The 25,869-nt window shown below is 38.8% G+C and overlaps 1 protein-coding gene and 1 long non-coding RNA gene across 4 annotated transcripts in view; both read left to right on the top strand.

The window, feature by feature from the left end:
• PLA2R1 (phospholipase A2 receptor 1) overlaps positions 1-15,518 on the top strand; it is a 34,372-nt gene extending 18,854 nt beyond the window's left edge. For 2 of the 3 annotated variants that reach the window (XM_015869157.3, XM_085553043.1), the window contains 20 exons: positions 384-553; positions 1,245-1,447; positions 1,737-1,882; positions 2,379-2,463; positions 3,270-3,402; positions 3,817-3,852; positions 4,327-4,484; positions 5,695-5,759; positions 6,137-6,240; positions 7,230-7,372; positions 8,085-8,202; positions 8,884-9,014; positions 9,566-9,710; positions 10,552-10,790; positions 11,327-11,495; positions 12,148-12,288; positions 12,660-12,776; positions 13,183-13,359; positions 13,999-14,028; positions 14,245-15,518. In XM_015869157.3, coding sequence (XP_015724643.2) covers positions 384-553; positions 1,245-1,447; positions 1,737-1,882; positions 2,379-2,463; positions 3,270-3,402; positions 3,817-3,852; positions 4,327-4,484; positions 5,695-5,759; positions 6,137-6,240; positions 7,230-7,372; positions 8,085-8,202; positions 8,884-9,014; positions 9,566-9,710; positions 10,552-10,790; positions 11,327-11,495; positions 12,148-12,288; positions 12,660-12,776; positions 13,183-13,359; positions 13,999-14,028; positions 14,245-14,459 — 2,725 coding nt within the window. In that variant the 3' untranslated portion in view covers positions 14,460-15,518. The remainder of the gene's footprint in view (positions 1-383; positions 554-1,244; positions 1,448-1,736; positions 1,883-2,378; positions 2,464-3,269; positions 3,403-3,816; positions 3,853-4,326; positions 4,485-5,694; positions 5,760-6,136; positions 6,241-7,229; positions 7,373-8,084; positions 8,203-8,883; positions 9,015-9,565; positions 9,711-10,551; positions 10,791-11,326; positions 11,496-12,147; positions 12,289-12,659; positions 12,777-13,182; positions 13,360-13,998; positions 14,029-14,244) is intronic. The other variant, XR_014948210.1, reaches the window with a different exon arrangement.
• A 3,625-nt stretch (positions 15,519-19,143) lies between these two features.
• LOC146760060 (uncharacterized) lies at positions 19,144-23,770 on the top strand. Its single transcript, XR_014948220.1, has 3 exons — positions 19,144-19,276; positions 20,921-21,017; positions 23,643-23,770. It is a non-coding gene; the product is annotated as an uncharacterized LOC146760060 (long non-coding RNA).
• Positions 23,771-25,869: the final 2,099 nt, after the last annotated feature.

Here is a 25,869-nt window from a genome sequence, read left to right on the forward strand (position 1 = left end):
TCTGTACCTTTTTGTGACCCTGCCACCTTTTCTTCTTTGTACAAAGATTTTCTAATTTGTCATCATGAATATATTACGTTTTAGAAACTGGCAGCATTAGCATCAAGCTTAAGAGATCTCTATGAATGTTCTTTGAATGTGTCCAAATGTGTGTGTGTGTCTGGGGGGGGGGGGAAGGAGAAGAAAAAGGAGGAAAAATTATGCTGTACCACACTGTACCACAAACTGATGTATGAAATTTTCCACAGAGTTCTGTAAAGAAAGTTAAGTACCTTTTAGATAATTTTCTTGAATATTTTGAGTTATTTTGTGAGACCTACTCACCAAAATGCCAGTTGACCTGTTCTGTACTAATAAGCATTTCATCTTGATCATTTTATTAGGTTTGAGCAAGCTTTTATCACCAGCATGATCCGGAGCGTGGTAAAATCTGAGGGAACTTATTTTTGGATAGGCCTGCAGGACCTTAACAACACAGGAGAATACTTTTGGTTAACAACAGATGGGAAAAATCACTCTGTGAGCTACACAAACTGGAACAAGCATCAACCACGTGAGTCATGTGCTGAATTAAAATAAATAAATAAATAAAGGCCTGTGGGCAGTAACATGCTTCCACTACAAGCAGTTTCCAGTTCTGCTTTTGTGAAGAAGATGACAGAGATAGTCTTCGATATGCTGCTGGCAATAAGGGCGCTGTGTGTAGTGTTTTAATTCTTCTTCACTTTCCTGGTACTTGGTGTGCCATTAGATTTTGTTTTATGGTAATCCAAAGGAAAACTTTCCAAGAAGTGAAAAAGAATGAAATAGCAGGTTTATATGTGGAACATTTGAGTATTGATTCAAATGTGGTCTGTGATGTTGTGGCCAAACATTTGAGTCTTTGGATAACTGGAATTTAAGTTCTTCATCCTTTGAGTGAACCAACTGAGGATGTAGGTATAAAAATAAGAAGGTGCTCTTTCACTAACTGCTTCTAAGTTTTTCCTCTACATTTGTTACTTTACCACTGCAGTTCACAAAATACTGTTTTAAATCACGTTTTCCTTTCTGTGTTTTCTGAAAGGAATCTTATGTTGTGTTTCATTCTACGTGCTCATGTCAGCCAAAACATGTTTACAACCTGATCGCTGACTGCGGGATTTGATACCTTTGTAACCTCATGAAGATTTTACATTGCACTCACTTCACCAAAAATTAACAAAATTCAGATGTTTTATTCACTGCTTGTTTCCATGCTTTAGGTCATTCTGGAGGATGCGTGGCAGTGCGAGGGCAGGACCCTGTTGGTTACTGGGAGGTAAAAAGCTGTAAGAACTTCAAAGCAATGTCATTGTGCAGGCAAAAAATTAGTTCTTACGAAGAACCCGAACTTACTTTTCAAAGACATTTGAGTTCCTGCTACTTTGGATGGGAGTCAGAAGGCAATCTACTCAACTGCTACAAGGTAACTGGCAAATGTGCTTTAAATTTTTCAGGTTCTAAATTGTTTTAGGAGTACACTGTTCCTGAACTATATAACTAAAGCATTGTCTTGTACTTAGCAAACAAAAATTGTTACCATCCTTTAATGGCATTTTAAAGTGAATGAATTTCTTAAGTCTTGAACCAAAACTATGCTTGAAATATAAACTTTATTGTAGGAAGAACTGTGATATTTAGTTTTTATGGGCTTTTGAATCAATTTTGCTCTCCAAAATCAACCACATTTATGGCAGTTGTTTATTTTATTGCAGATATTTCACAGAGAGAAAGTTCTGATGAAAAGAACATGGAGTGAAGCTGAAACATTATGCCAAGATTTTGGAGCACACCTTGCCAGTTTTTCCCATGTCTATGAAGAGACTTTTTTAAACAATTTATTATATTCAATTTTTGACAGGTAAATAGGCTTTAGTAACATTAACAATGGTTATCTTAAGCATATTAATCTGTACAAATAACCTATGATCTAGGGAATGTTCTTTAATAGCGTCTGAGGAAGACTACTATTGACTAATGTGAACTTAGAAACAGGTGACAAGAAGTGTAATAGCAATACTATAATGTGTCTCTTTTTGAAGATGATCTTTGCAGTAGGCGTCAAATGATTCTTAATGTCAGTGATGTTCTTACGAGTTTAACATTCCCTGTTGAATTGGAGGTTGCAATTTGAATCCCATTTTAAACAAGTTCCTCTAAAAAAGATAACATTTTAATAACAAAATGAGTTTACTGCAAGAGAGCTAGAATGTTAATAAATGTATTACAATATGATATAATGAGTTAAAAAAGGAGTATGCGTGTTTGCACTACTTAAATATAATTTATGAAATAGATGAGGAAAGAGTTTATTAATGAAAGTGTTTGTTTAAAGTATTTATCTGTTTCTATCACAGGACAGAAGAAAGACAGTTCTGGATTGGATTTAATAAAAGAAACCCATTTTCTGGAGGGACATGGCAGTGGTCTGACAGAACACCTGTAAGTACCTGTATACTGTGTATTTCGGAAGCCTCTCAAGTTTAAGTTCCCAAAAATAAGCCATGTGAACAGATAAATGGTGGCCAGCTAAGCTTTGGTTTGTAGGGCTTTTTTTTCCCACATTCTCATACTTCAGTTAAATGGAGTGACTGTTACAGTAATATTAGTGTTACATTATTTTTAGAGCCACCTGCACAAAAGAACTGCAGAACTGTGGAAGGAATTTGGTAGGATTATAAGGTTTTGTGGATTTGTGCTTCCCTGCAAAGCGTGTTGTGATTAGTCCAAGATGTGTCACACTGCATTTTAAAAGTTTCTGAACAAGCATGTGTTTTTTGGATTGTACAAAAGGATCAGTTTTTAAACTGTAATTGGCTTTCAGTCTTTAGAAACAATGCCAGCTCTGCCATCGTTATTTAAGTAATTGCAGAATGCAAGTGAAAAGTCCAGTCATGCAAGGTGCTGAACCAAAGCAAAGGCTGTTAGGCTTGGACAATCACTGCTAATCATGAAAAAAAAAAAAACAAACCGGTTTAGATTGTATTGCTATGCACTATTTTTGACAAAGATGGAGTCTAATAAAAGATAGGGAATTGAACAAGACATTACAAAAACATGATTATGGAGCCTATTTTTAGGATTTTACCACTATAATTTAGGTGTTCCATTAGTTTCCTGGTCTGGAAATTATTTTTCATGTTCTTATCGTACATGTACCTTCATACACTTCCTTTTTCTCAGTAATGGGATTTTGGAATGCTTAATCTTGAATTGTTGGTGAGAGATTACAACTATGCTGTTTTCAGGTTGTAGCTTCATTTCTGGAGAGCGAGTATGTTGAAGATGACTCAAGAAACTGTGGTGTATTCAAAGTAAATAGAACAGTTTTTCCAGCACACTGCAATGAAAAGCGTGAATGGATATGCAAAATACCAAAAGGTGAAACCTTAATTAACTTACATTGCTCTATCTTGTAACTCAGAAGAGACAAGAAAAAATGCCTGAGGGACTGCCAATGGTTTTCTGTGTGAAATCATGGCAAAATCGTGTTTCTGTTGGGGTTTGTTGGCCAGATACCAGGGCTGATCTGTGCAGACAGGTGGCAATGCGCATCTATGATTAGCAACAAATTAGACATTAACCAAAGTTCTCATTTATGGAAGTTGCTAAAAATGTTATTTAGTATGTATGGCCATTTTATTTTATTCCATGTTTAACTTTTTTTTTCTCCCTCTGGATGAAAATAGCAACATTCTTCATGATTTTGATTAAATTCTCACCGTGTCAGGAAAGCAATTTGGGAGCAATATCTCTTCTCAGTTCCTAATCTAATATCTTCATTTATTTTTGTAGGTGTTAAACCAAAGAATCCAGATTGGTACATAGCTGGTATGTAAGCTTTATTTTTCACATCTTGAAATACTGAGATGTATAATTCAATGTATAAAAATAAAATAACTAAAATATTACAAAGTGCAACACTGTGTAAACTTGTTGGTGAACAGAATCTGCCACTCTTGTTTAGAAACACTGAAACATACAGTACTGGTTGTGTTAGATCAAGGAATGTTGCCACTAGTAGGCGCAGGAATTCGGTGTCCACTCAGTTGCACTGAAATTGCCTTTGTATTTACCAGCTCTAGGCAACCCTGCTAATACAGTAACATGGGATATAATGTAAAGCTGAAGTTTACTTGGTTCTCTGTTTGCTGTCATAATTTGATATCTCAAATATAGTTCTGCCACTAGTTGTGGAATATCGTGCTGTGCCAAGTAGCTGGAAGCGGGCCGTGTGTGTTGCAAGGAATGCGAATTGCACTGAGGTTCTACACCCACATAGATCTGTCTCTTCCTGTCTTCCAGAACTGCCATGGTCGTACTACCAAGGAGCAGAGTATCTTTTTCATGTGAATCCTACAGACTGGGACACCTATGAGTTCATTTGTGCCTGGCTTCGTAGTGAAATGGCAACAATAAATTCTGCTGAAGAACAAGCATTTATTGAAAATAGAATTAAGAAGGTAATGAATTAGAATGCTTCTTTAAAGTCATATTTACTAACAGGAGATATTTCAAAAGCAGATTTGTAACGGAAGCAGTGGATATTGTAGCATTTTCTGGTGAGATAGCCAAGTTTACTCTATTTGCATTTTACAGTATGACATATTGAGCTATTTTATAGCCTGCTGCCTTCCCCAGTATAACCAGGTATGTCCATAAATGCTTCTGATTTCCTATGGAAATCATCCTATGGTGATCATCAGCAGTCTGGAAGTGATTTGTACATGTTATTAGAGATCTTGATAAAGATTTCTTCATGTAGAATTTAAAATTATATTTTTCACACTATTTATTTAAGGATTGTAATGGATAGACTGAGTGCTATGATTAGAAAACCAAATTCAGGGACTAGATCATACCACACCAGACAGCTTTTCCTAGACTATTATTCATCAGAAATATATGTATTCTGAATTTGGTATTGCCACGTATACTGATAGCTGTCAAAATCCTGACTCTAAGGACTGCGTGGCTGCAATTCCATTCTTTCTGAAGGAAAAATTAATGCTTCTAAATAATGGGGTAGCATTTACAATGTCCTTCACATCTGAACCTTTTTTTTCCTTTGCCCAAATTGTGGCTGTTGAGAGAAGTTTGTTCATGGTTTAAATAGTTGCCATGTCAGTGACTGTTTGAATGACAATTTTTCTGTGAATTATCCATAATAATTTGCCTTTTAGGACTGGAAGTCTAGAATTTTCATGATCGTAACAATCATTTTGAAAACCATCTCAATCATATGAGCTGTAAGAAGTAATATAAATAGTATAGAAAATGTTCTGGAAACATTAAAACCAGTATCATTTCAATACTTAGAGGAAATATTTGTGCTTTGTAATTGTAATGTTTATTTTTCTTAGTTCTGGCCTTAATTCTGGTCATTGCCAGGCCAGATATGCTGTCAATGTTTACAGCCTAATTTTACAGAATGTACATCAGCAATCCAGTGGAAAATGGAGGCTGTATTGTGTTTTGCTTACATGCTTGCTGAAGTCAGGAGGGAGTAGTCACATAAATTAAGACAGGTGGGATTTAGCACATGTTTTCCATTGGTAATCAGAGGAGATGCTTTTCATCTGAATATGAGCAGAGCCTGTTCTTTCAGAGCCGGTTAATGTTTAACTGTTGTCGCCCTCTTATCAAAGCGTATGGTAAAACATTTTTTTGTAGCTGTCGGATAGTGATGTTCACTGGTGGATTGGATTGCATGCAGAAAACATCAGCAGTGAATTTCGGTAAGAGTGTGCTTCAGCTGCTCTGATTTGTACTTGGCACATCTTGTTTACAAGCTGCCACTCAGTTTGACGGGCTAAAACTGTTTGATGACTGAGTTGGATATTCAAAAGACAACTTTGGCTCTCATATAAATACCATTCAGAATATGTTACCCTTCATTTGTTTCTATGAAAGGGGTACAAAAGATTTAAGCCAAAGACATGACTATATCATATATCAACAATAACATGTTGATTGTTTGGTTGTTTGTTGTAATAGTCAGTTGAAAAATGGGCACTTTCTACTCTGTATCCAATTAAAAACTCTTTTAATAGGGTCTGTGTTGTTAGATTACAACAGGGAAAAGTGTAACTATACTCTCAACGTTTCTGTGCAGCTGGAAGGATGAATCACTGATAACATATCAGAATTGGAATGAAGGCAGAGATCGATATCTGCATAAACCAGGCAAAAGATGTGGCTTCATCTCATCACAAACAGGTTTATTCTATATTTTTTCTTGTTGCAGGAGTAGTGAAATATTTGTTATTGGCCAAAGGAGCTTGTATGATTTCAAGTGCTTTGTAGAAGCATGCAGTCTGTATTACAGCCCTCTTATGTGGTTATAGATTGTATAACTACTTTTATGGTTGAGCAAAGAAGATAAAGATATCACAAGTTTCTTCAAAAAGCAGACAATAGGACTTAAAAGTATATTAACAGTTCAGCATTTTAATGTCAAAATATAAATATTTCAGTGATATCGAATCTTTAGTCTTTCTTAAGCATCTATTCTGTGGCACAGAAAAAAAAAGTTAATGTATTCCTGGTTTTCACAGTCACTTTTCCTGTAACCAAACGAGCCATATGGAATGAGCAGCAATTTTTCCTCCATTCAAGAACTGTTTTTATATCATTAAACAACTTTAAACACTCGAGTTTCTATTTTATTTTTAATCCCATATAGCCAATCTGCTGAGGGATTTTGGGTAGCATGTTTTGTTATCTGATGGTGCTAGCCTCTATATCATGACAAAGATTTCTTTTTTGCTACTGTTATTGAAAGATACATATGTATATAGTGCTGCTGGTTTCAGTGGTTTTTGCCATTTCTCAGTCTCTATTTTCTGAAGATCTGTGGTTTGTACAATAAGGTAAACATGTTGGGTTTCTTGGAATATCCAACTTAGGATTTGTGAGGAGAGATTTTTAAGAAGTTGCACTCTTGTGTTGCGCTTTTAGTTAGTATCATGTAAAACAAAGAGCCTCCCCCTACCCCATCACTCACCAACAGAGGTGATCTGATCAACAGGTGGAGTGCTTTGTGTTCTGCTGAAATATGTGCATATCTTACTCAATGGATAAAGTGGACACTTCTCTTTAAATAACTGAGCTAACTACGAAGAAGTCCTTTTCTGTTTTCAATATTTAGTTGAGATGTGTTTATTTTCTTTTTTCATTTATTTTATTATTATTATTACTTCACATAGGACGCTGGGATGATGAAAACTGTACTGTTTCTCTTCCCTGTATTTGTAAACGTAAAAATGCTTGGAAAATAGAGAAAGAGATTCCAAAAGACCAGAACCCACAAGGAATGTGTCCCAAGGGCTGGCTACACTTCGGATTTAAAGTAAAACACTTTTTCTTGCTGCTTAATTATTCAAACTAAATCCTATTATTACAATAATAATAATAATAATAATTTTTAAAAATGACTTTATAAAGATTATTTGATATTTGAAGGTTTTCTTCCTTTCTGAAAGCAAGGACTTTATGAATAGTGATGTATTGATAGTAGCTTTGTACAGTGAAGTTGCCTGAATAAGGTGTTAATGTTTTACTTTAGCTCCAGGAAATGCATGCTTATTTATGCAAAAGCCACCTAGGCTTTTTGATAGCAAATGCACAAACATGTTGATTCTGTGCTCTCTCTCTTCTTTGACGCTTTTACAATTTTAAGACTTTTTTTTTTTTTTTTTTTGGTCTAAAACAAGAACTCTAGCCCTTTGGTGTACTCAGCAGTTCCTTAATTTCTGCCTAAAAATATAGTTTCAGATGGTGTTCATCCAAGATAATTATACACCAAAATCTATTTGTGATTGAAGGTTGAAAGACAACTATTTCACCAGACTGCTCTTAAATACTTGCGTTCCTTAATGGCAACTTTCCCTGAAGTGAGCAGGTATATCCCAGCATTAAAATGCAGTCAGCTACAAAGATAAATTTGAACCAAGGGGCATAGCCTAAGGCTGTGGGTCCAACACCCTAATTAATTGGTAGAGCTTTTAAGCAGAAGGGAAGAAAAAGCAAGCCTCCTATTATTTATTTATTTTTCCAAACAGTGCTTTTTGATACAAATTCCAAAGGATCCAGAGCACCTGAAGAGCTGGTATGCTGCGCAGACGTTCTGCAGTAGATATGATGGGTCCCTTGCTTCCCTTGAAGATGAACTGGAACAAGGTAGAATGCCAAAAATATTTTTAAATACATAAGATTTCATCTTTGAAGAAATGTTTAATAATAGATACAGGCTTAGGGGAAAAAGTCATGCAGATTCCACTTGGGGTACACTTCTATAAACAAATCAGTAAATCTGTTTCTTTCCCACTTTCCAAAAATATAAAGAACAAAACACCAGGCTGTTGCCAAAACAATCTCATTTTTATATTTGTAACGTATATGTGTGTTATATGTTATATATATGTTATAATGTGATCTATAGAGTAGCCTGGCTAATAACATCAGAAGTGTGAGCACATTCAGGAATGTTTGTAATCTCTACACATAAAAACCTGAGTTTGGTTTTCATACGTTTGTAAGGCCTATTTCAGGTGGGTGGAATCTCATTGGCTATTCTATTTGAGTGCCCCAGCTTAAGTTGTTCAAGCTACTGTTGCAGATTCTTGGAGGGTTCCTTACTAGGCTGGATACTTACCCAATTGGAGTTAATAATCTTTACTGAGTTTATGTCTCAATGTCCGTGAAACGCTTTTCACATTCTTGCTTTCTAGTAAGTAGGTAAAGCTACTGGTTGACAATTCATTTCTTTCAGTGCTTCAGTGTGTTGGAAGAGACTTCAGCTATCTGTAACTGGTTACCAAATAAGTAAGCTTGATACTTTGCTCCTGTTTCATTTTCCAGCTTTCATAACAATGAATCTATTCGGTCGCAAAACTAGTGTTTGGATAGCTTTCCAGGGTGATGATTATGAAAAATGGATGAATGAAAATCCTCCAAGGTATTCCAACTGGTCTCCAATTGAAGCAGTGCATGTAAGTATTTCCAGGGGCTTTAAGGACACTGAGAAATTGTTTTATCCATAACATTCATGATTGCCAAGATGACAAGGCCTAACTTGGTATAGCAACTTAGTTTTCTCTTAATTTTTGCAACTTCAGACAACTGTGAACACAGCTTTATGGGTATAGCCAGTGGTTGCCAAAAAGGCACTATCTAGGTATTATTTTATTCAATACACAGCTATAGTAATATCTTCTGAAGTTCCCATTTAAGTTGTATGGTTGACATCCTATACTGGATTTGAGCAGAGTAGTATTACTAATTCCACATTTAGTATACTGTATTTAACCTGATATGTTTGTCAGTATTTTAGTTAACATTTTCATTTGTTCAGTGCGTGTTTGTGACATTTTTTCAATGAGGCCATTATTCTAAATGGTATTTATGGGAACATTCATTGTTCTACCTAACAATTTGTAACAGTGCCTTTCAGCTAATTATTACTCTACATTTAACGTAATAATTATGCCTTGTTTTACATGGTGTCTTTAGCAATTAATGTAAGGTTTTGTGTTGATTACAGAGGCCACGTTATAACAGTGTCTACGTTGAAGAACAAGTTCCACTTTGTACACTGGTATCAAATAACCCAAATTTTTATTTTACGGGAAAATGGTACTTAGAAAACTGTGAGAAAAATTATGGGTTTGTCTGCCAAAAAAGGCAGGGTAAGCATTCAGTCTGGTTTCCTTCTGTTCTCATTTGTTCTCTTGCTGAATTCACTTTATTTTTATCTAGAAGGAGCTTATTATAGGTGTCTATAATACCAGGAGCTAAAAAGATTTTTATAGGCAATTTTACTTTGCTGTTTCAGCGGACTAGTTTTATACTGTTTAATAAATCAGTAGTGGTGATGTAGAAGTAATTTCTCAAAAAATCTTTTGCTGTTAAATTTAGTTCTTAACTTTGAGCTTTCTGTTGCATATCTCAGAGATGTAGAGATTGCATTTCATATTGTCTGCCCTTACAAGAAGAATAACAGCATGAAATTACAAAAGTCAAAACTGAAGTTTGTTTTGTTGGAAATATTCTATTGTTGGATTTGCAATCTCAGATCAGGCAAGACTTTAGAAGTTGCGTTTTTGTGAACAGACAATTGGCAGGTCGGGTGAAGGTTGGCTTTCCTTCTCAGGCTTTTCCAGTTCTGGACATGACATACGGTGATAAGCATGTTACCAAAATGGGCTGTATGGACTTGGTGGTGGTTTTATGTAGCGCAGCTTTATCTGCTACCTCATTGTTCAGGTCCCTGTTTAAGGATGCAGTAGTTCCTGCTGCTCTGTCCTGGAGGCTCAACAGAGTAAATAGAATGAACCAGCAAGCTTTGGGCTGCACTTACGTAGCTCTTGCAAACTACAGCCATGTTTGACATCACTTAATGTGAAGCACAACTGTGGGGAAAGCGGGAGGAAACTATCTGTGTAGAATAAATGAAGCTGTTTTTCAACTATCTTTAAATTGTCTGTTTGAAAAATTAAAATAAATAAATCTGCTCTTTGTTTCCAACAGACACAACTGGGCATATCGTAAATGCATCTGAAATGTACCCTGTGCCAGATACTTTACAGTATGCAAACAGAACATATACCCTGATACGTGGGAATTTTACGTGGTCTGCAGCTTTAAAAACCTGCATGGCAAATGGAGCTGAGCTGGTCAGCATTGCAGATCAGTACCACCAATCTTTCCTCACAGTCATTGTGAATCGGCTGGGATACAACCACTGGATCGGGCTGTTCACTGCAGATGTGCGTAATGGGTTCACTATCTGTGAATACTATACTGCAAATTAGTTTTCTTTCAGCAGCGAACTATGAGCTGCTGTGTTGCTGAGCAGAGGTCACAGGAAGTTCCTTTTTGGAAATGAAACCCCCACTTGAGCCTTTTATCTGTCCCCTTACCATAATTTGCAGCATGATACATAAATGTAATGAGAGCTAGTTTGGTGCAGCAAGGATTGAAAAATGAAAGCCATAGAGAATACTTAAAAACAAAAAAAACCTATGAAAATAAAATCTCCCCTATTGTCAGCATTGAAATGAAGTTTCAATTTGAGCTGCTTTATGGCCCAAGTAATCACTTACACTCAATGATCTGGATATTCAGCTACCATACAAAACAGCAGGTTAGGTGAGGTGTAGTTTGTGTTCTCCTAGAAATAAGTTGAGAGAATCTTTTGAAGCTGGCCAGGACTGAGGGCGAGGCAAAAGAAATTCTGATTAAGATGCCACTGGAAAGAAAAGTATGGCAGTGAACAGAAATAATTTAAAACTTGTTTTGGCAGAATGGGCTTAATTTTGAGTGGTCGGATGGGACTAGATCCTTGTTTACCTACTGGGAAGATGATGAGTCCCAGGCTTTGGGCAGCTGTGTTTATATGGATACCTCGGGGCACTGGAAGAGTGCAAGCTGTGAACAACTTCAGCCAGGAGCAGTCTGTCATGTGCCACCCAGTAAGTCATTTAGGTTCTGTATTACATCTTTGCAGCTGCAAATGTGTGTAGTGATACTGGCAGTATATGAAGGTAAAAGGTCTGAGGTTAAGCGATGATGATGTTTCATTCAAAATTATATCTCCTATTGGTAAAGCCTTTTTTTTTTTCCCCATAAAGTATTGGCTATTGGGTCTAGTCTTTGTGAAAATGGAAAGAACTTCCCTAAGAGGCTCTTGGCACAATATGTTGCATGTTGGAGAGGCTGAGTCCTGCATTCTGATGGGAATCTCTCCTCTTCCTCTGTGTCCTGGTATTTGGCATTTATCCTTGCGGCTTAGTGGAGAGAAGCCCTGCAGCCCCTGGAAATCCCCAGCCCTTAGGAGATGCTGGGCAGCTCCAAGTGTCCATATGATGCATCTCTCCCTGTGCTCATCACTGTTAGATAAATATCTCGATAGCACTGTTGCAAGCCTGCAAGTTTTTTCTTCTGAAATAAAACCAGCTTTGCAGTTCTAATACAAATATATACAGCCACTAAATTTTCTCTTTGAAAAATAGAGACATAATGAAATAATATGCTTATTAGCATTATTCCAAAACAACGTGTGGAATGTTATATTAATGTGTATGTTGTTGTGCCAATAAAGCTGTGCTGTTGTTTCTATCGCAGAGAAGAAACTCATTGTGTATAATGGCTTATGTTCAGAAAAAAATGTTCCCTGGGTCAAATTCAAAACCAGTTGCTACAGCTTTAACACCGTTCTGCAGGGCACAAGTTTTGATACCGCATATGAAGTTTGCAGAAATCAAGGTAAGTGATTGTCTGATAGCTACAATATGTAATTCTTCTAGTTCAGGAAACCAATACTAGAGCTCATTAAGCCAACTATGAAATTGAAGGCAAACATGGTTCTTTCTATTTGTAAATACTGATTTCTGGAGTAAGATATAAAATGCGTTTATTCCCTTGCAAACTTGTTTTAAAACCAAGTGAGAACAGTTATGTATCAGCCTGAACGTTTTCACATTAGTTGCAAGTTTAGTAGCTGTTAAATCACATGAGCAGGCTTCTCAAATTTTTTGGTCAAGATCCTCCACGCCAACTCTTTGGAAATGTAGTGCTACATTTTAATGATGTGAGCTGTTTGAAAGAAAAAAAAAAAAATGGTGTTTAATCTGCAGGATCTGATCTTCTCACTATTGAAGATGAAGATGAAAGTGCCTTCATTCTGGAGGAGTTGCACAGTTTTGGTTATTCAGTGAAAACAGTTTGGCTGAACATCCTGCGTGTTTCAGACAGTAAGTTTTGAGTGGAAGAGAACTGAGTGTAAGAATCTAGGATTTCTTGTTCTGTTTTTAATGCTGACATAACCACCTTACAAAACACTGCTACTTCTTGAGATACTTGTTTTCACTGTTTATTACTTGTTTACAAAGCAGTGAAAAGCTGTGATCATTGCTAAGATTCTGAATAGTCACTATGTACCCATAATTATTGTTAAATAACCTCTACAGGCTGTGTCAACGATGTAGTATGTTTTTAAAGTCTTCAACAGAGAAAGGAATATAGTAGCCAAACAGTATATTAGCCTGATATTGCTTTTGTACAGTATTGTGTACATGTGTGTGGAAGTGAGTTCAACTGAAACAGATGATTATCAAAACATGATGACATTTTATAGTGATTTATAACTTCTGCCCTTAGATGAAACAGTCTCCTGGCTTGATGGTTCTCCCTTAAATTATTCTAACTGGGGCATCAGGGAGCCTGAATTTGATCATCTTAAAGGGAATTTCTGTATCAGCCTGAGGACTGCGGATGGTGTATGGCAAATATCTCCATGCAGAGAAATAAAGGGATTTGTATGTAAAAAGGATGCAGGTATGTGCTTCCATTGAAGGAATTGATAGTGTTCTCATAACCGTTGTATTATATTTTCTTTATTGCTCACTTACTTTCTCTTAGTTTTCATTTAAATAGTCTTTTTGCTTCCTATTAGAGAAAATACCTGTGAAAAACAAGCCAGATAGGGTAGCCTTCTGAGGAGCCTGGTCATTTTTTTTGTTAGTGCATGCTGTAACAAACTTTCTCTTGTGCATGTGAGCAGAGCCCTTGGCATAGGCAGTTCCAGTGAGCAGTGAGAAAATATGCTCACAAGGGAGCTGAAGTGTTCTGAGAGTTTGCTTAAAGTGCCAGAATCACTGCTGGACCCAATAGCTCAGTTCATCCTCCACTGCATGCTTCTGCTTATGCATTTGTGCTTTCTGCAGTGGGTAAATGCTTAAATTCCACTGAATTTAAGAGATTTTATGCATGTAACTGGCTAGATCACATTTTACTTGGACTGTTGTAATCCTGTTGACATGTATAAAGTTCAACGAAGAACAGATGGCTCTTGCATTTTTGGGGTAGATTGTCTTCTGAGTGTTAGTGATACATTGAATACACGTACTCAGTTTATATACATATACTTTGTTAGTACTGTGGATAATTTTCTGACAGTTTTGGGTTCTATTTCAGATCTTGTTACAGCAGAATCCTCTGAAAAACGTAAGTTTTCTTTACCTTCTAAATTCATGTATAGGGAGCAATAACATGTTTTGAGGTGATACTTTGTGAGATCACATTTAACAGTGGTAAGAAGTTTAACTTAAAATGCATAGTATATAGAGAGTAATGGTGTTTTATGTTTTATGAACATCTACATTTTTGCACTTAAAAGTTATAAGTGCATTTGCATAATAAGTCTGTGCTTTTCCCTTTCAGCATCATACCCTGGACTTGCTGCTGTGGCTGTTCTCGTAACATTGGTGATGCTGGCTGCCATTTCCATTTTTTTGTGGTGCCTATACAAGCAGAACAACAGATTCTTCAGCAGAATACTGTGGGTCAGAAACGTCTATTTTCCACAGCTTAGTTCTGATGTTCCTGCTCTGGAAGAAAGTATTCTTATTTCCGATTTTGAGAGAGATGACAATTAATCAGTGGGGAGAGCCAAGCAGTCTTGCATTCTGTGTTAAATTCCATGTCCTACAGTGTTTTTGTTTTTGTGAGCCAGTTGCAGCCTAAAACCAGCTCATCCTCTTAGCTGGTGGTGAGGATGCCTACATGGAGTTGGAAGAGTGGAGAGAGCAGCGAAGCAGCAGCTGCTCTTTCCCTCCTTGTGAATTTGTTGCAGCAAAGTTTCTGAAAGGTTTTCATAGCGAGCAGTGAGGAGCTGAGCACCGGACACACCTGCTCTCACAGGCACCAGACCCAGGCTTCCTTGGTGACAGAGGGTCTGTGCTCCCTTCTCAGGTGACTCAGGGCACGTGCTTCTGGAGGAGTCTTTGCACTCTGGTTGTAGCACGCAGGGGCTGCTGCACTTGGACCTCTTATGCTTTGTAGCAGAGTGTGGTGATGATGCACAGATCCATGGGGAAATTGGCTTCTTTGGGAAAAGCTGCAAACTAAAAATGTTCCAACACCGCAAATCTCAAACCACTCACCTGGAGCAGTCATGTCCACGCCCCTGAGCAAAGGACATTTGTGTGCAGCTTCTTCCCTTGGGAATGTTTGGGCCTCTGCTTTTGTTTTCATATCAAAAAAGCTGCTCATGAGCCAGAGTTAAATCTTGTCCTTGAATTTAGGAACTATGAGACTTACTACAAGGATTATGGAGTAGTTCTCTCTAATACCTATTCCATCCATAGAATGTACTTTTCATACAGTGGTTTCTTAGCAGGTGGGTTTCCAAGTTTGCTGAGTTGAAGTTGCTTTTTATTGGGAGTGTCAGTGTTACCATGATGGCTAGTTTACATTATAAAATACCTTAGGCTTGAGATACAGTAGCATATGGATGTTGTCACCCTGAAGTTAATATATTCAGTAGAGATACTTCTGGTGTACTTCTAGAGAACAATGTTCTCTCTCCCCTTGGTTGTTTCAGAAACTGTATCTCATCTGCTTCTTTCAAAGACACTTTGGAGCAGTATCTGTTTGAAGGAAAACGTTACTATAAATCTTGTTAAAGTTACAGTAATAAATTGCTTTACTGTTCACTTGTGGTGTAACTTCAAGCAGTGTTTATGTATGTTCTTCTGAGACCCTGCTCTCTACACATAAGGATGATGATACATGAAAGAGTCAAACCTGCAGCTGATGAAGGGTGCTGCCCTCCCTCGTCCAAGTCCTATAATCCCATGTAACATACCCTCAGCCACGTTGCACTTTTACTGGTCATATCAAGATGCTAATGGAGGACTCATCTTTCACTGGTCAGTTGTTCCCCTGACTAATAGCTGTACAAGACCCACAGATTCAGGTCACAGTGCTCCACGGTGGATGAATTCTCTGGATTCCCACCACTCTACTCAACCCTCCAGCTACTTCTGTGAAAATATCAAAACCTTTTATGGAGGACTTAAAATTGTTATCTCTATTGTAGAGAGGAAAGAAACAAGCAAATTGTTGATAGTGAGTTATCCGAGTATGGAATTATTGTGCCATCAGTCATCTCTAAAAGCTGCTGTGAAGGGCTGTGCTTGTTGTCAGGTTGGTTGGTTTGTTTGTTATGGGATGACTCATTCTAAAAACCTTGCAGGAGTCCTAAAATGGAGGCACATTTGTGAAAATTCAGCAAGCAGCCAAGGCTAAATGCGATGTTGTGGGGGTTTTTGTGCACATACAGGGGAACGTGTGACTTCTTTCCAGTTAGATTTCATGTAACCAGTTGTTTAGACGTGACTTAAAAATTCCTTTTCATGTCATTATTATGTATAAGATTGTATTTTTCATAATTATCTAGTACCTAGAATATTTCTATGCTGGTTTACAGGGTACAGAAATGTGGTCGAAGAGACTGCAGATGCATATTACCAGTATATAACAAAAAATACACAAATGTGACCAACTCTCCCTTCCCTATGAGAATTTCACCTGTTTAGATTTCAGCTGGAGGAGCCTAAATGACCATCTCCCATTCATCACATTCACTGACAAGAGTACATGCTGCCTTTTGGCAGCAGAGTGACTTGAAGGATGCTTTTTGCTTGCAAAATTGTGAAATGTTTGGTCTCAGAGGACGTGCATTTATCAGGCTATTATGCTATTACGTAGTTATGCATATGCTGTCACATCTTGATGTTGGTAATGAAGGTGTACATATATATATATATATATATGTATATATATATATTTTTTGAATATATATATATTCAAAAAACCTGACATGGATACTTTATCAATTTTTCTTGAAGTGTATTGTAATCATTTTAATATATTCAAAGGGCAGCTGTATAATAAATAACACCAGCCTCAGAATAGAGATGGTTGATTAACACTGACTGTGATGTAGGTGATCTTGGATTTAAGGAACAGTATTTCAAGCAGTATTTTCTTCATACGCTGAAACTGATCTCAGGAAATGGTGTCGTAAGTGTTTATTTTAAAAGTCTTTTGTCACTTCACTTTTCTAATTGCAGGTGTTATTCACTTAGGGATGTAATTGCTAATTGCTTCCTATTCCTTTTTCTAAATATAAGAAAAATCTTACAGAGAGAACCATCACTCACAGGAGTAATGTCCTTGGGATGTGATTATTTGTATCACTGCAGAGTTTCAAGATGCAGTTGGACATGGTGCTAGGCACTCTCATCCAGGCTTCCTTTTGGCAGGGGGGTTGAACTTGATCTCTGGAGGTCCCTTCCAACCCCTGAGATTCTGTGATTCTTGTGAAAGGCTGAACCTGATGGCCTTTGAGGCCTCTTCCACCTGGGCTGTTCTATGATTCTATGAATTTTTACTTTACTTTCCATTTGTTTTTCCATAACCCAAGATTTCCTATCCCACTCCTGGTCAGAGTACTCGGTGTCTATGCTTTTCATGAGTGGCTGTGATAGTGTCAGACTGTGTTATTTCAACTAGAAAATTAAAGCGTGAATAATAACTTTTTGGGCTGCAGTTTTTCTTCTGCCAGCTTTAGTAGTGTCTTCCAGCAGCAGTTCCCAGGCTTTGCCCCAGGTTGCGGTGGTAGGAGAGGGACAGCTTGCACCAGGTCCCTTCCAGCTGCTACACAGCACTCCTCCCTCCTCCTTCCCCAGCTTTTACATGTATGCGCGTGCTTCTGTGTCTGGCTCACGATGAGAGACCATGAGGCTGCTTTAGATTTGTGCACCTCAGTCCAGAGGGGAGTGTAGGGAAGAAATGCTTTTTTGTACTGTGTGCAACTTAACCTGCTCTGGTTCCCTGGGCACCACTGCATAAATTTCCACAACCCCCCCCCCCCCCCCTGCATTTTTCTTCCATCATGCTGCCCCTCTTTTAGTACAGTAACAGGCATCCTCAGTCTCTTTTAATAACAGAACCACTGTAATGAAATCGTGGCATACCCTTCCTACAGACCATTTATATATAAGCAGGCTTTTTTGATGAAAAGCCAAATTGCACATATTTGGCAACTATGTTCAGTATCCTCAGTTCTGAAAAGGAAAAAAAAAAAAAAAAAAAAAAAGCCACAAAAACCAAATAGAAACCCCCACCTCCTTGATGAGCTCTAATAATATTTCCTTTGGGTAATCAGTGCAATGTTGATTTTAAAACCCCGAGGATCGGTGCTGACCTCTCACGATCTGATGCAGTCCTTGAGGAAGTCGCTGGCAGGAGCCGTTTGCTGTGCTGACGTGGTTTGAGTTAATTGAGCTTTGTGCTCGGAAGCACAATCCCAGCCTGGCCAGTAGATGGTGCACACGGAGCTGACAAAATGACAAAGTGAGCCCTTCACAAGACACTGGGATCTGTTATGGATCCTCCTGAAGTTTAGTTAAATGCGCAGCAAAATTCCTGAGTTTCAACCTTCTGCAGGTGTCAGCATCCCTTAAACCTTCCTGCTGCATTACGAAGCTGTCTTATGATGGTTTCTCAAAGCCTGTTGTCCAAATGTATTGAAATTCTGTATGTTGTTAAGAGCTGCCGATCTCTTTCTATATCCATTATCTCTTGCAGGATGACTGTGATTTGGATTCTGATCTTGGAAGCTGGAGTGCTTAAAGGTAGTGCCATGGTAATTTATAACCTGATTCTGAACTGCAGTCATTTCTGAAAGCAATAGTAAGAAGAAGGTAATAGTAAGAATTCTGCTGCTGTTTCCTTTCTTCCCAATGGTTATTTTTTGTTTGTTGGGTTGTTGCTCTTTTCTCAAACTCAACCAACAAGACAACTCTCCGTTCTGATTCTTGGAAATAAATGATGCAGACCATATTTTTAGCAGAATGACAGCTAACCTTGTAGATACAAGATAAATAAAGTTAATGCATAGCTGGCTGAAAGTTACATTCCTCTGCATGCCAGCAGAGGAAAATGGGGAAAACTTTCTCTGAATCATTTTTTCAGATGACTGGGTACATTTTTGGATCCTTCTTACATGGATCTTCATCTTAAGAAATTAGAAGGTTCTAACCGTGCTATACAAAAAAAGAAGTCTTTATTTTTTTTTTCTGTATTTTGTCCTTTAGTGTACACTGAAAATTATCCCACAGAACTATATATTCAGGCCATTTGTTTTCTTTCCCGAAGTGTGATCTTAAACCTTTGAACCCGGTAATAACCTGATTAAATCTGCTCTGCCAGTTCCTCCTGCCATAAACCCTGTGTGCATTGCAGCTGAGAAGCTCCATGAAAGCCCTTGGTGGGAGATGAAAGCAGGCATGCACAGAGCTGAGGAGGGGAAGGACTGACTCTTACCTCGTCAGCAGCTTTGTGTTGTGTGGCTTCACTGATGCTTGATGTGGGACTGCATCCCAGAGCTTGATGCTTCGTTCAGGTGTGTAAGCACGATCCCTAATGCTACGTGCTGCTCATGAGCTTGGGGATGTAAAAACTCACACAAAATAAAATAACATTCCCAGTTATATATGGCTTAATTTGTTACAGTCCTGTCACAGGCTGCAAATAATTCTGCTTTAGCTGCATTTGTTTCCCTTGGGAAGTTTTTGCTGATGCTTGCATGCTTACATATTACCTACCTTAAATCTGACACCTACCATTTTACATGACCTAACATTGTACTTTGCAGTATGTAAAATTCCCAAGCATGAGAAAGATTCTTTTTGGAAAGGCCTGAGAGAAGGTAACATTGCTGCTGCATGTTGCATCCTGGGGGGTCATTAAGAGGCAAACTGGATTACTTTAAAAATTATTTCAAAAGCAAATACTGAAGATGGAGCTCTGCACATGGCGTTGCAACTATAAAATCTGTCAGGTGCCTTGCAGTTAAAGGGGAAGACGCAGTAGAGCATCCTGCAGGCTTTCCATCTGGAGAGAACAAATTAGTAGAGTTCTTTCTGATACCTTAGCTTCTGTTCTCTTAAAATATGTGTGGAATAAATAGCAGAGAGGCTGTTTTCCCCATACAGTGCCCAAAGTGGCTGCTCAGGCATTGCCTTTGTCACCATGCACTGCTGGGGTGTCCAGTCCAGAGGCACAGCCCTCAGAACTGCAGGCCATTGGGTATGGCAAGAGGAGGACGTGGTGTGGCTCTGTTCCCCTGTCCTGTGGCTTCCATGGCCTTCCAGAGTGTGTCTAGTTGACGATTTGGATTTTACTGGCTTTTGTGTCTAAATCTGCTTTGTTCTTAGGAAGAGATTAGGGCGGACATTCAGACTCAGCTGCATTTATGGGTTGCTCTTCCACTTGGCCTGGTGTGACTCCAAGCCCAGTGTGTGGAGATGGGAGAGAAAGAGCTGACGCCTGGTGAAAGCAGAAGCATTAGGGGAAAAGGAATCAGTTATTGCCGCTAGTTGGGAGGACAGCTAGAGCAACCAGTTGGAAGCATCGCAGGAGGTATGAGAGAACCACGAAGAGAGCTGGGCTGTGCAACTCACCAGAGCAGTAGGAGCAAGTTACCAAAGCACTGTGCGCTGCTAAATTTGATAACTGTTGTTTGGAAATAAACAAATCCATGACTGCTGCTGGGGAGTAGATTCAGAACTCTGCTGGATGTCCCTTTCAGCTCAGTTGGGGTAAAATGAGTAATTCTCATCTGAAAATACTAGTGTGTGTGACTGCGGATTCCTCATCCCACTTCCTTCTAGCCAGAGTTTAGGATTTCCAAGGACGCAAACTTTATACAGCTGGGGCATGGGGAACACCTCTGGTTAAATCTGTGGTTTGCTTCAGGATAGAAAGGGCCAGTTCTGAAATGAGTGCAGCTGAATCATCCCCCTGATCTACTACAGCAGCTGCTTTGGGCCAAGCACCCAGCCTGCCCAGGGAACCCAAAGTCCATATGTAGGATGGAGGAAGTGAGTGGCTTTTCGCTTACTAGAAGTGAATGACTTAATAAAGCAAAAGCCTGCAACCAGTAAATGAAGAGCATGTAAATAAAGAGATTTGTGCAAACAATAAACTTTTTTTCCTTTTGGCTTTTGTTTCTTTTACTTTGTTTTGATTTGTTTTGTGTTCCCAGATTAATCACAGACCCAGGAGACGAGATGCCTGATGGTCAGCGTAACAGTACTGAAAAATAAAAGATGACCCATGTGTCAGCCCCCAAAGCCAGAAAGGTAAGAGAAACCCTCCAGAGCCTTAACTCTACTCAAAGGTTTTCTGCCTCAGTCCAGAGTCAAAGAAAATAAATGGAAAGCTGAAAAAGGCTGGAGCTCCTGCTCAGAGTGTGCTCTCACAAAGATAAGGACACCCACAACAGGCACAGGGCTTAATCTAAGGTGCACAGCGCTGTGTCAGTGCTTATGCTTATTATTTTTATGATCGCATCCTAAAGCAATGGCTCTTTTGATCCATGTTAGCTGCTGCTGCTTGGGGAAAGAAAAATAAAGCTCACATAGAAAATAACAAAATTTTCTGGCTGGAGGCCAAAACTTCACAAGAGAAGGCTGAGGCCTGATGTGTTTTGTTTAAGGTCTTTGTTTCTGATAGATTCAGGAGGATGACGGCACTTCGAACAAAGCCAGCTGGGGGAGTCAGTTCGTTAAGTATTAACCCTCTGAGGAGTAGATTGAAGTGTGCATAAGAAGCGTTCTGATATAGCATCAAAAGCAGCATAGATCTCTCCTGGGAAGAAATACTGTGGCTTGTATTTATACTGGAAAAGGTGGAGACAATCTGTTGTATATGTGACAGAATTCCTCAAGATGGGTAACTATTCAGAACTCATTTTCTCCCTGTAGTATGCCTTTGCAGTCCCAACACTGAAATAAGCCTAATGTTCAGGAATTGCTTTAGGGAATTAGTAGATGTTATGCATTTAGCACGATACAAATAGCAGAGGTGAAAAAAGATTGTTGTGAGACTACTGGACACGTTGTAATAACGCAAAGTGGGATTTCACGGGTGTAAACGGGGGGAGGACCATTGAACTCTATATTCCGCTTTAGAAAATGTTATTCTGAAAGTATTGTGGTAAATATCCGGATACCTAATGTAAAAAAGATTTTAAAAAGAAAAGTTTCAAGAAAACCCACCAAGCAAACAACAAAAGAACCACCTTCTTGGGTAAGTGACTGTATAGCACGTGCAGGTGTTGTACAAACAGAGTGAAGGAAGAGTTAAACACGGGCACTAGAACAAAGTGCAGTGCAGCTTTGTGTTTAACTTGTGGCCAGTCTTAGCTATAACTATAACACAAAAAGGATGCATTAAAAATGATTTTGAAAATAAATATCCTGCCTCAAAAACAAAGATGGGATCAGGAAAGAAATTTAGAAGCAACTTGCACTTTTTGCTTGTCTTGTTGCAGATCTTTCCCTCCTTGATGCAGCTGACAGGATGTCAGCTCCTAGCAAGCTAATGCCAAAACAGGTGTAACAGAATGTGTAATTGTTTAAAACTAACTGCTCACGTGGGACGATGAACTGGTTTTTGTTTTGTTCCCCGTAATTCAGTGTGTTGTCATTTTAGGAATCAGATTGATAGGGAAAGGTCTCGTTATTGCTAGGCAAGCTGCTTAAAGCTGAATTGCTTAACAATTATTTTAATATCAGAGATGTGCGTATTTTTGACTTGCTAATGCTGTAGGTGGTATTACAGGCTTAGTGAAAGTACTAGCCAGCAGGCAATAATGGGGATCAGCAGCGTGCCTCCTGAGCTTGTCCATTATTTGGAACTCTAGTTGCTTTGCTGAAACTTGTCTGTGTGTGCATTGACAGCTATTAACAAATGATGAAATGAAGTAATTATAAAGCGTGCCCTTTCCATAATGCTGCTACCAGGACTGATTTAAATTGCAGCTGGTTATGTAAAGTGGACACTTAGAGTATTTTTATTTGAAAGAGTTAAGCTCAGGTTTTTCAGAGTGATCAAGAATGAGGTTCTTAGTATGTTACCGTATGCTTCAAGATCAAAGGAGAAACGCACACATTTTAACGTGAGTTAATGCACAGCGACCCAACCCTCACTCCTGCTGGTAAGGTGCCAGTTGTGTGAGATGCCTTAGGTTGCGGGTCCCGCTGCAAAAAAACAACCAACCAACCAAATCAGGTGGAATTTTGGACATGTGTGGACATGCGTTGCTTAGGCAGCTAAAATAGCAGTAACAAACATGTGGCCAAATGACAGCAGAGCAAGTCCTCGACTCCAAGAATCAAACTGCAGAATCAGCGTTTTATTATTAGTGGAAAAACCCCTTTGCAGAAGCAGTTTGAAGTACCTCATTCCATCACTATTTAGGTGCTTCTAAGGACAGAGAGATGCACATTGTGCCAAAAAAATAGTTGGTAGATTTAATATCCAGAGTTATTTTTTCAAACTAAATTTGATGAAGTTTTGTTCTCAGTCCAAGATAATAGCAGTAAAAGGAAGGTGCTAAAATTCAGTGTAATGAAATGGATGAAGTAGCTGTATTTTCAGTTAGATATTGGGTTAAAGCATGAGATTACTTTCCAATGCCTGTTGCATTATAGCATTGTTATGGTGTTATAGTGAGGCATTAAAACCTTTCAAAATCCATTATATTGTTTATTAAAAAACGAGATGAAGTCAACTTCAATTTAAAATGATCTCTAGCACTGGCCATGCTTTATGCTGTGTCCAATGATTTCGTTTAAACACAGTTCCCTAGAGGAATAAAATATACTCTCAAACTTTACTAACTTTTGCTTTTAAAGTCAAGATTCTTGGCTTGCCTTTTGCTCGTTCCTACTTTACAGTGTCTGTCATGTCCTCTCTTGCAGTTCTCATGGCTACAAGAGCAGAACGTGGAACTAAATGTTAAAGATGAATGCTGAGTTTAACCAATACAAATACTGTTGCCTTAAGGACTCACTTCTGAAGGCAGCGGTTGGATCATTCTGTTTTGGAGGTAGGATGAGAATTATGTTTAATATCCACACCCGAGTAAAAAAAAATAAAAACAATATACTTCTAACACTTTGTCTTTCTAAAGACTTCAGATTGTCAGATCAAGTGCTAAGTGCAAGGGGAGCATAGTCTAACTGTTGGACTTTATACAAACGAGTAAATGTTCAGCAGGTCGCAATGAGAATTTAAGAAAGAAGCTGCTCCACTAGTAATAATACTCGTTTGTGGGGAAAGACCTAGATTCCTCTGTGTGCTTTTTCTTTTCATACTTTGAATAAGAAAGATCAACTTCTATGAGAGATGGCTTTAGATTTAGTTACTGAATTCACCTGGAATGATAAGAGGTTTAGATTCCTCTTAAAAGGGGGGATTGCATTTAAGTGTTCATAGCAAATATATCCAAATGGGTAAGCTATTTGTTAAAAAGAAGACAACAGCATCTTCTCTCTCTTTCTGGGAACTTTCCATTGAGACAGTTCAGCAAAAAGTGAGGAACTGAGTAATGCTGCACTGTCAGGACTTGCCCAAGCCTACCAGCAGCAAAAGGAAGGCTAGGGAAAGTGTGAGCCTGCTGCCGAACGGGATGGTGGTAGCAAAGGACACAGAAAAGGCAAAGGAACTCAGTGTATTCTTCCCTTCTGTCTTTACTGGTAAAAGTTGATCCCAGGAATTCCACACCTCTGAGACCAGTGGAAGCACCTGGAACAATGAAGACTTTCTCACAGTCGAGAATATCAGAACATTTAAAGAAACTGGACATGAACAAGTCCATGGGAACCAATGGGCTACATCCACATGTGCTGAGGACAGACATCATTGCAAGGACAATCTCAAGTGGCTTTGAAAGGTCACAGTAACCAGAGGAGGTTCCTGAGGATGGGAAGAGGGTAAACGTCAGACTTAACATCAAGAAGAATGAGAACGTGAGCAACTACAAGGCCAGTCAGCATCACCTCAACACCTGTGAAGGTGGTGGAGTAAATAATCATGGAACCATTTGAGTTGGAAAGGACTCTTAAAGGTCATCAGGTGTGACTTGCATGCAGTGATGAGGAACACCTGCAGCTCTATCAGGTGCTCAGAGCCCCTCCAGCCTCACCTTGAGTGTCTCTGGGGATGGGGCACCACCAGCTCTCTGGGCAACCTATGCCAGTGCCTCGCCACCTTTATTGTAAAAAATGGACCTGAAGAGGAGTGGGAGTCATCACTGTGGACATATTAAGTGAAAATCATGCCTGACAGACCTGATAGCCTTCTGTGACAAAGCGATTAGGTTAATGGTTGAGGATGTTAATCATCTTGCTTTAGCAAGACTTTCAGTGCTGTCATAGCATCTTCATTAACAACAAGATGACAGGACAAGCATACAGAGAGGTGAACTGAAAACTTATTGAAATGCCTGGCACAAAAGATGATTATCAGTGGCACAAGGTCAATACTGGGGCCAGAGCCATTTAACATCTTCATTAATAGTCCTTGATGATGGGCCAGAGTGCACTCTCAGCAAGTCTGTTGACAATTGCAAACTAGGAGGGCTGGTATGTGGAGATGGTTGGGCTACCATTCAGAGAGATCTCAACAGACTGGATGAGTCAGCCAAGATGAATCTCGTAGAGTTTGACAAAGGGAAATGCAAAATCTTCCACCTGGGAGTAATACCCCCACACCCTGATGAATGCAAATAAGTTCTGCCTAAGCTGAGGACTAAATAGTTGGAAAGTAACACTACAGAAAAGAACCTGTGAGTCCTGGAGAACACTGGCTTGAACATGAACTATCAGTGTGGCCCAGCAGCATTTTGGACTGCTTCAATGCAGTGTTGTCAGGTAGTAAGGAGGGTGATCTTCCCCCCTCCCTCCCACTCAGCATTGGAAAGATGCATCGGGAGTTCTGGATTCTGCTCTGGACTCCACAGTACAAGGAAGATAGGGATTCAGTGGAGCAAGTCTAACAAAAACTATAAAGATGGTTAAGGGACTGGAACATTTGTCATATGAACAGCTGGAACTGTTCATCCTAGAGGAGAGAAGGCTCAGGGAGATCCTATTAATTCATCTAAATACCTAAAGTTGGGGTGAGTGAGGGAAGAGGCAGCTAAAC

The sequence above is a fragment of the Coturnix japonica genome, chromosome 7, assembly GCF_054131305.1.
Source record: "Coturnix japonica strain WE chromosome 7, WE-NBRP24, whole genome shotgun sequence".
Classification (NCBI taxonomy): Eukaryota; Metazoa; Chordata; class Aves; order Galliformes; family Phasianidae; genus Coturnix; species Coturnix japonica.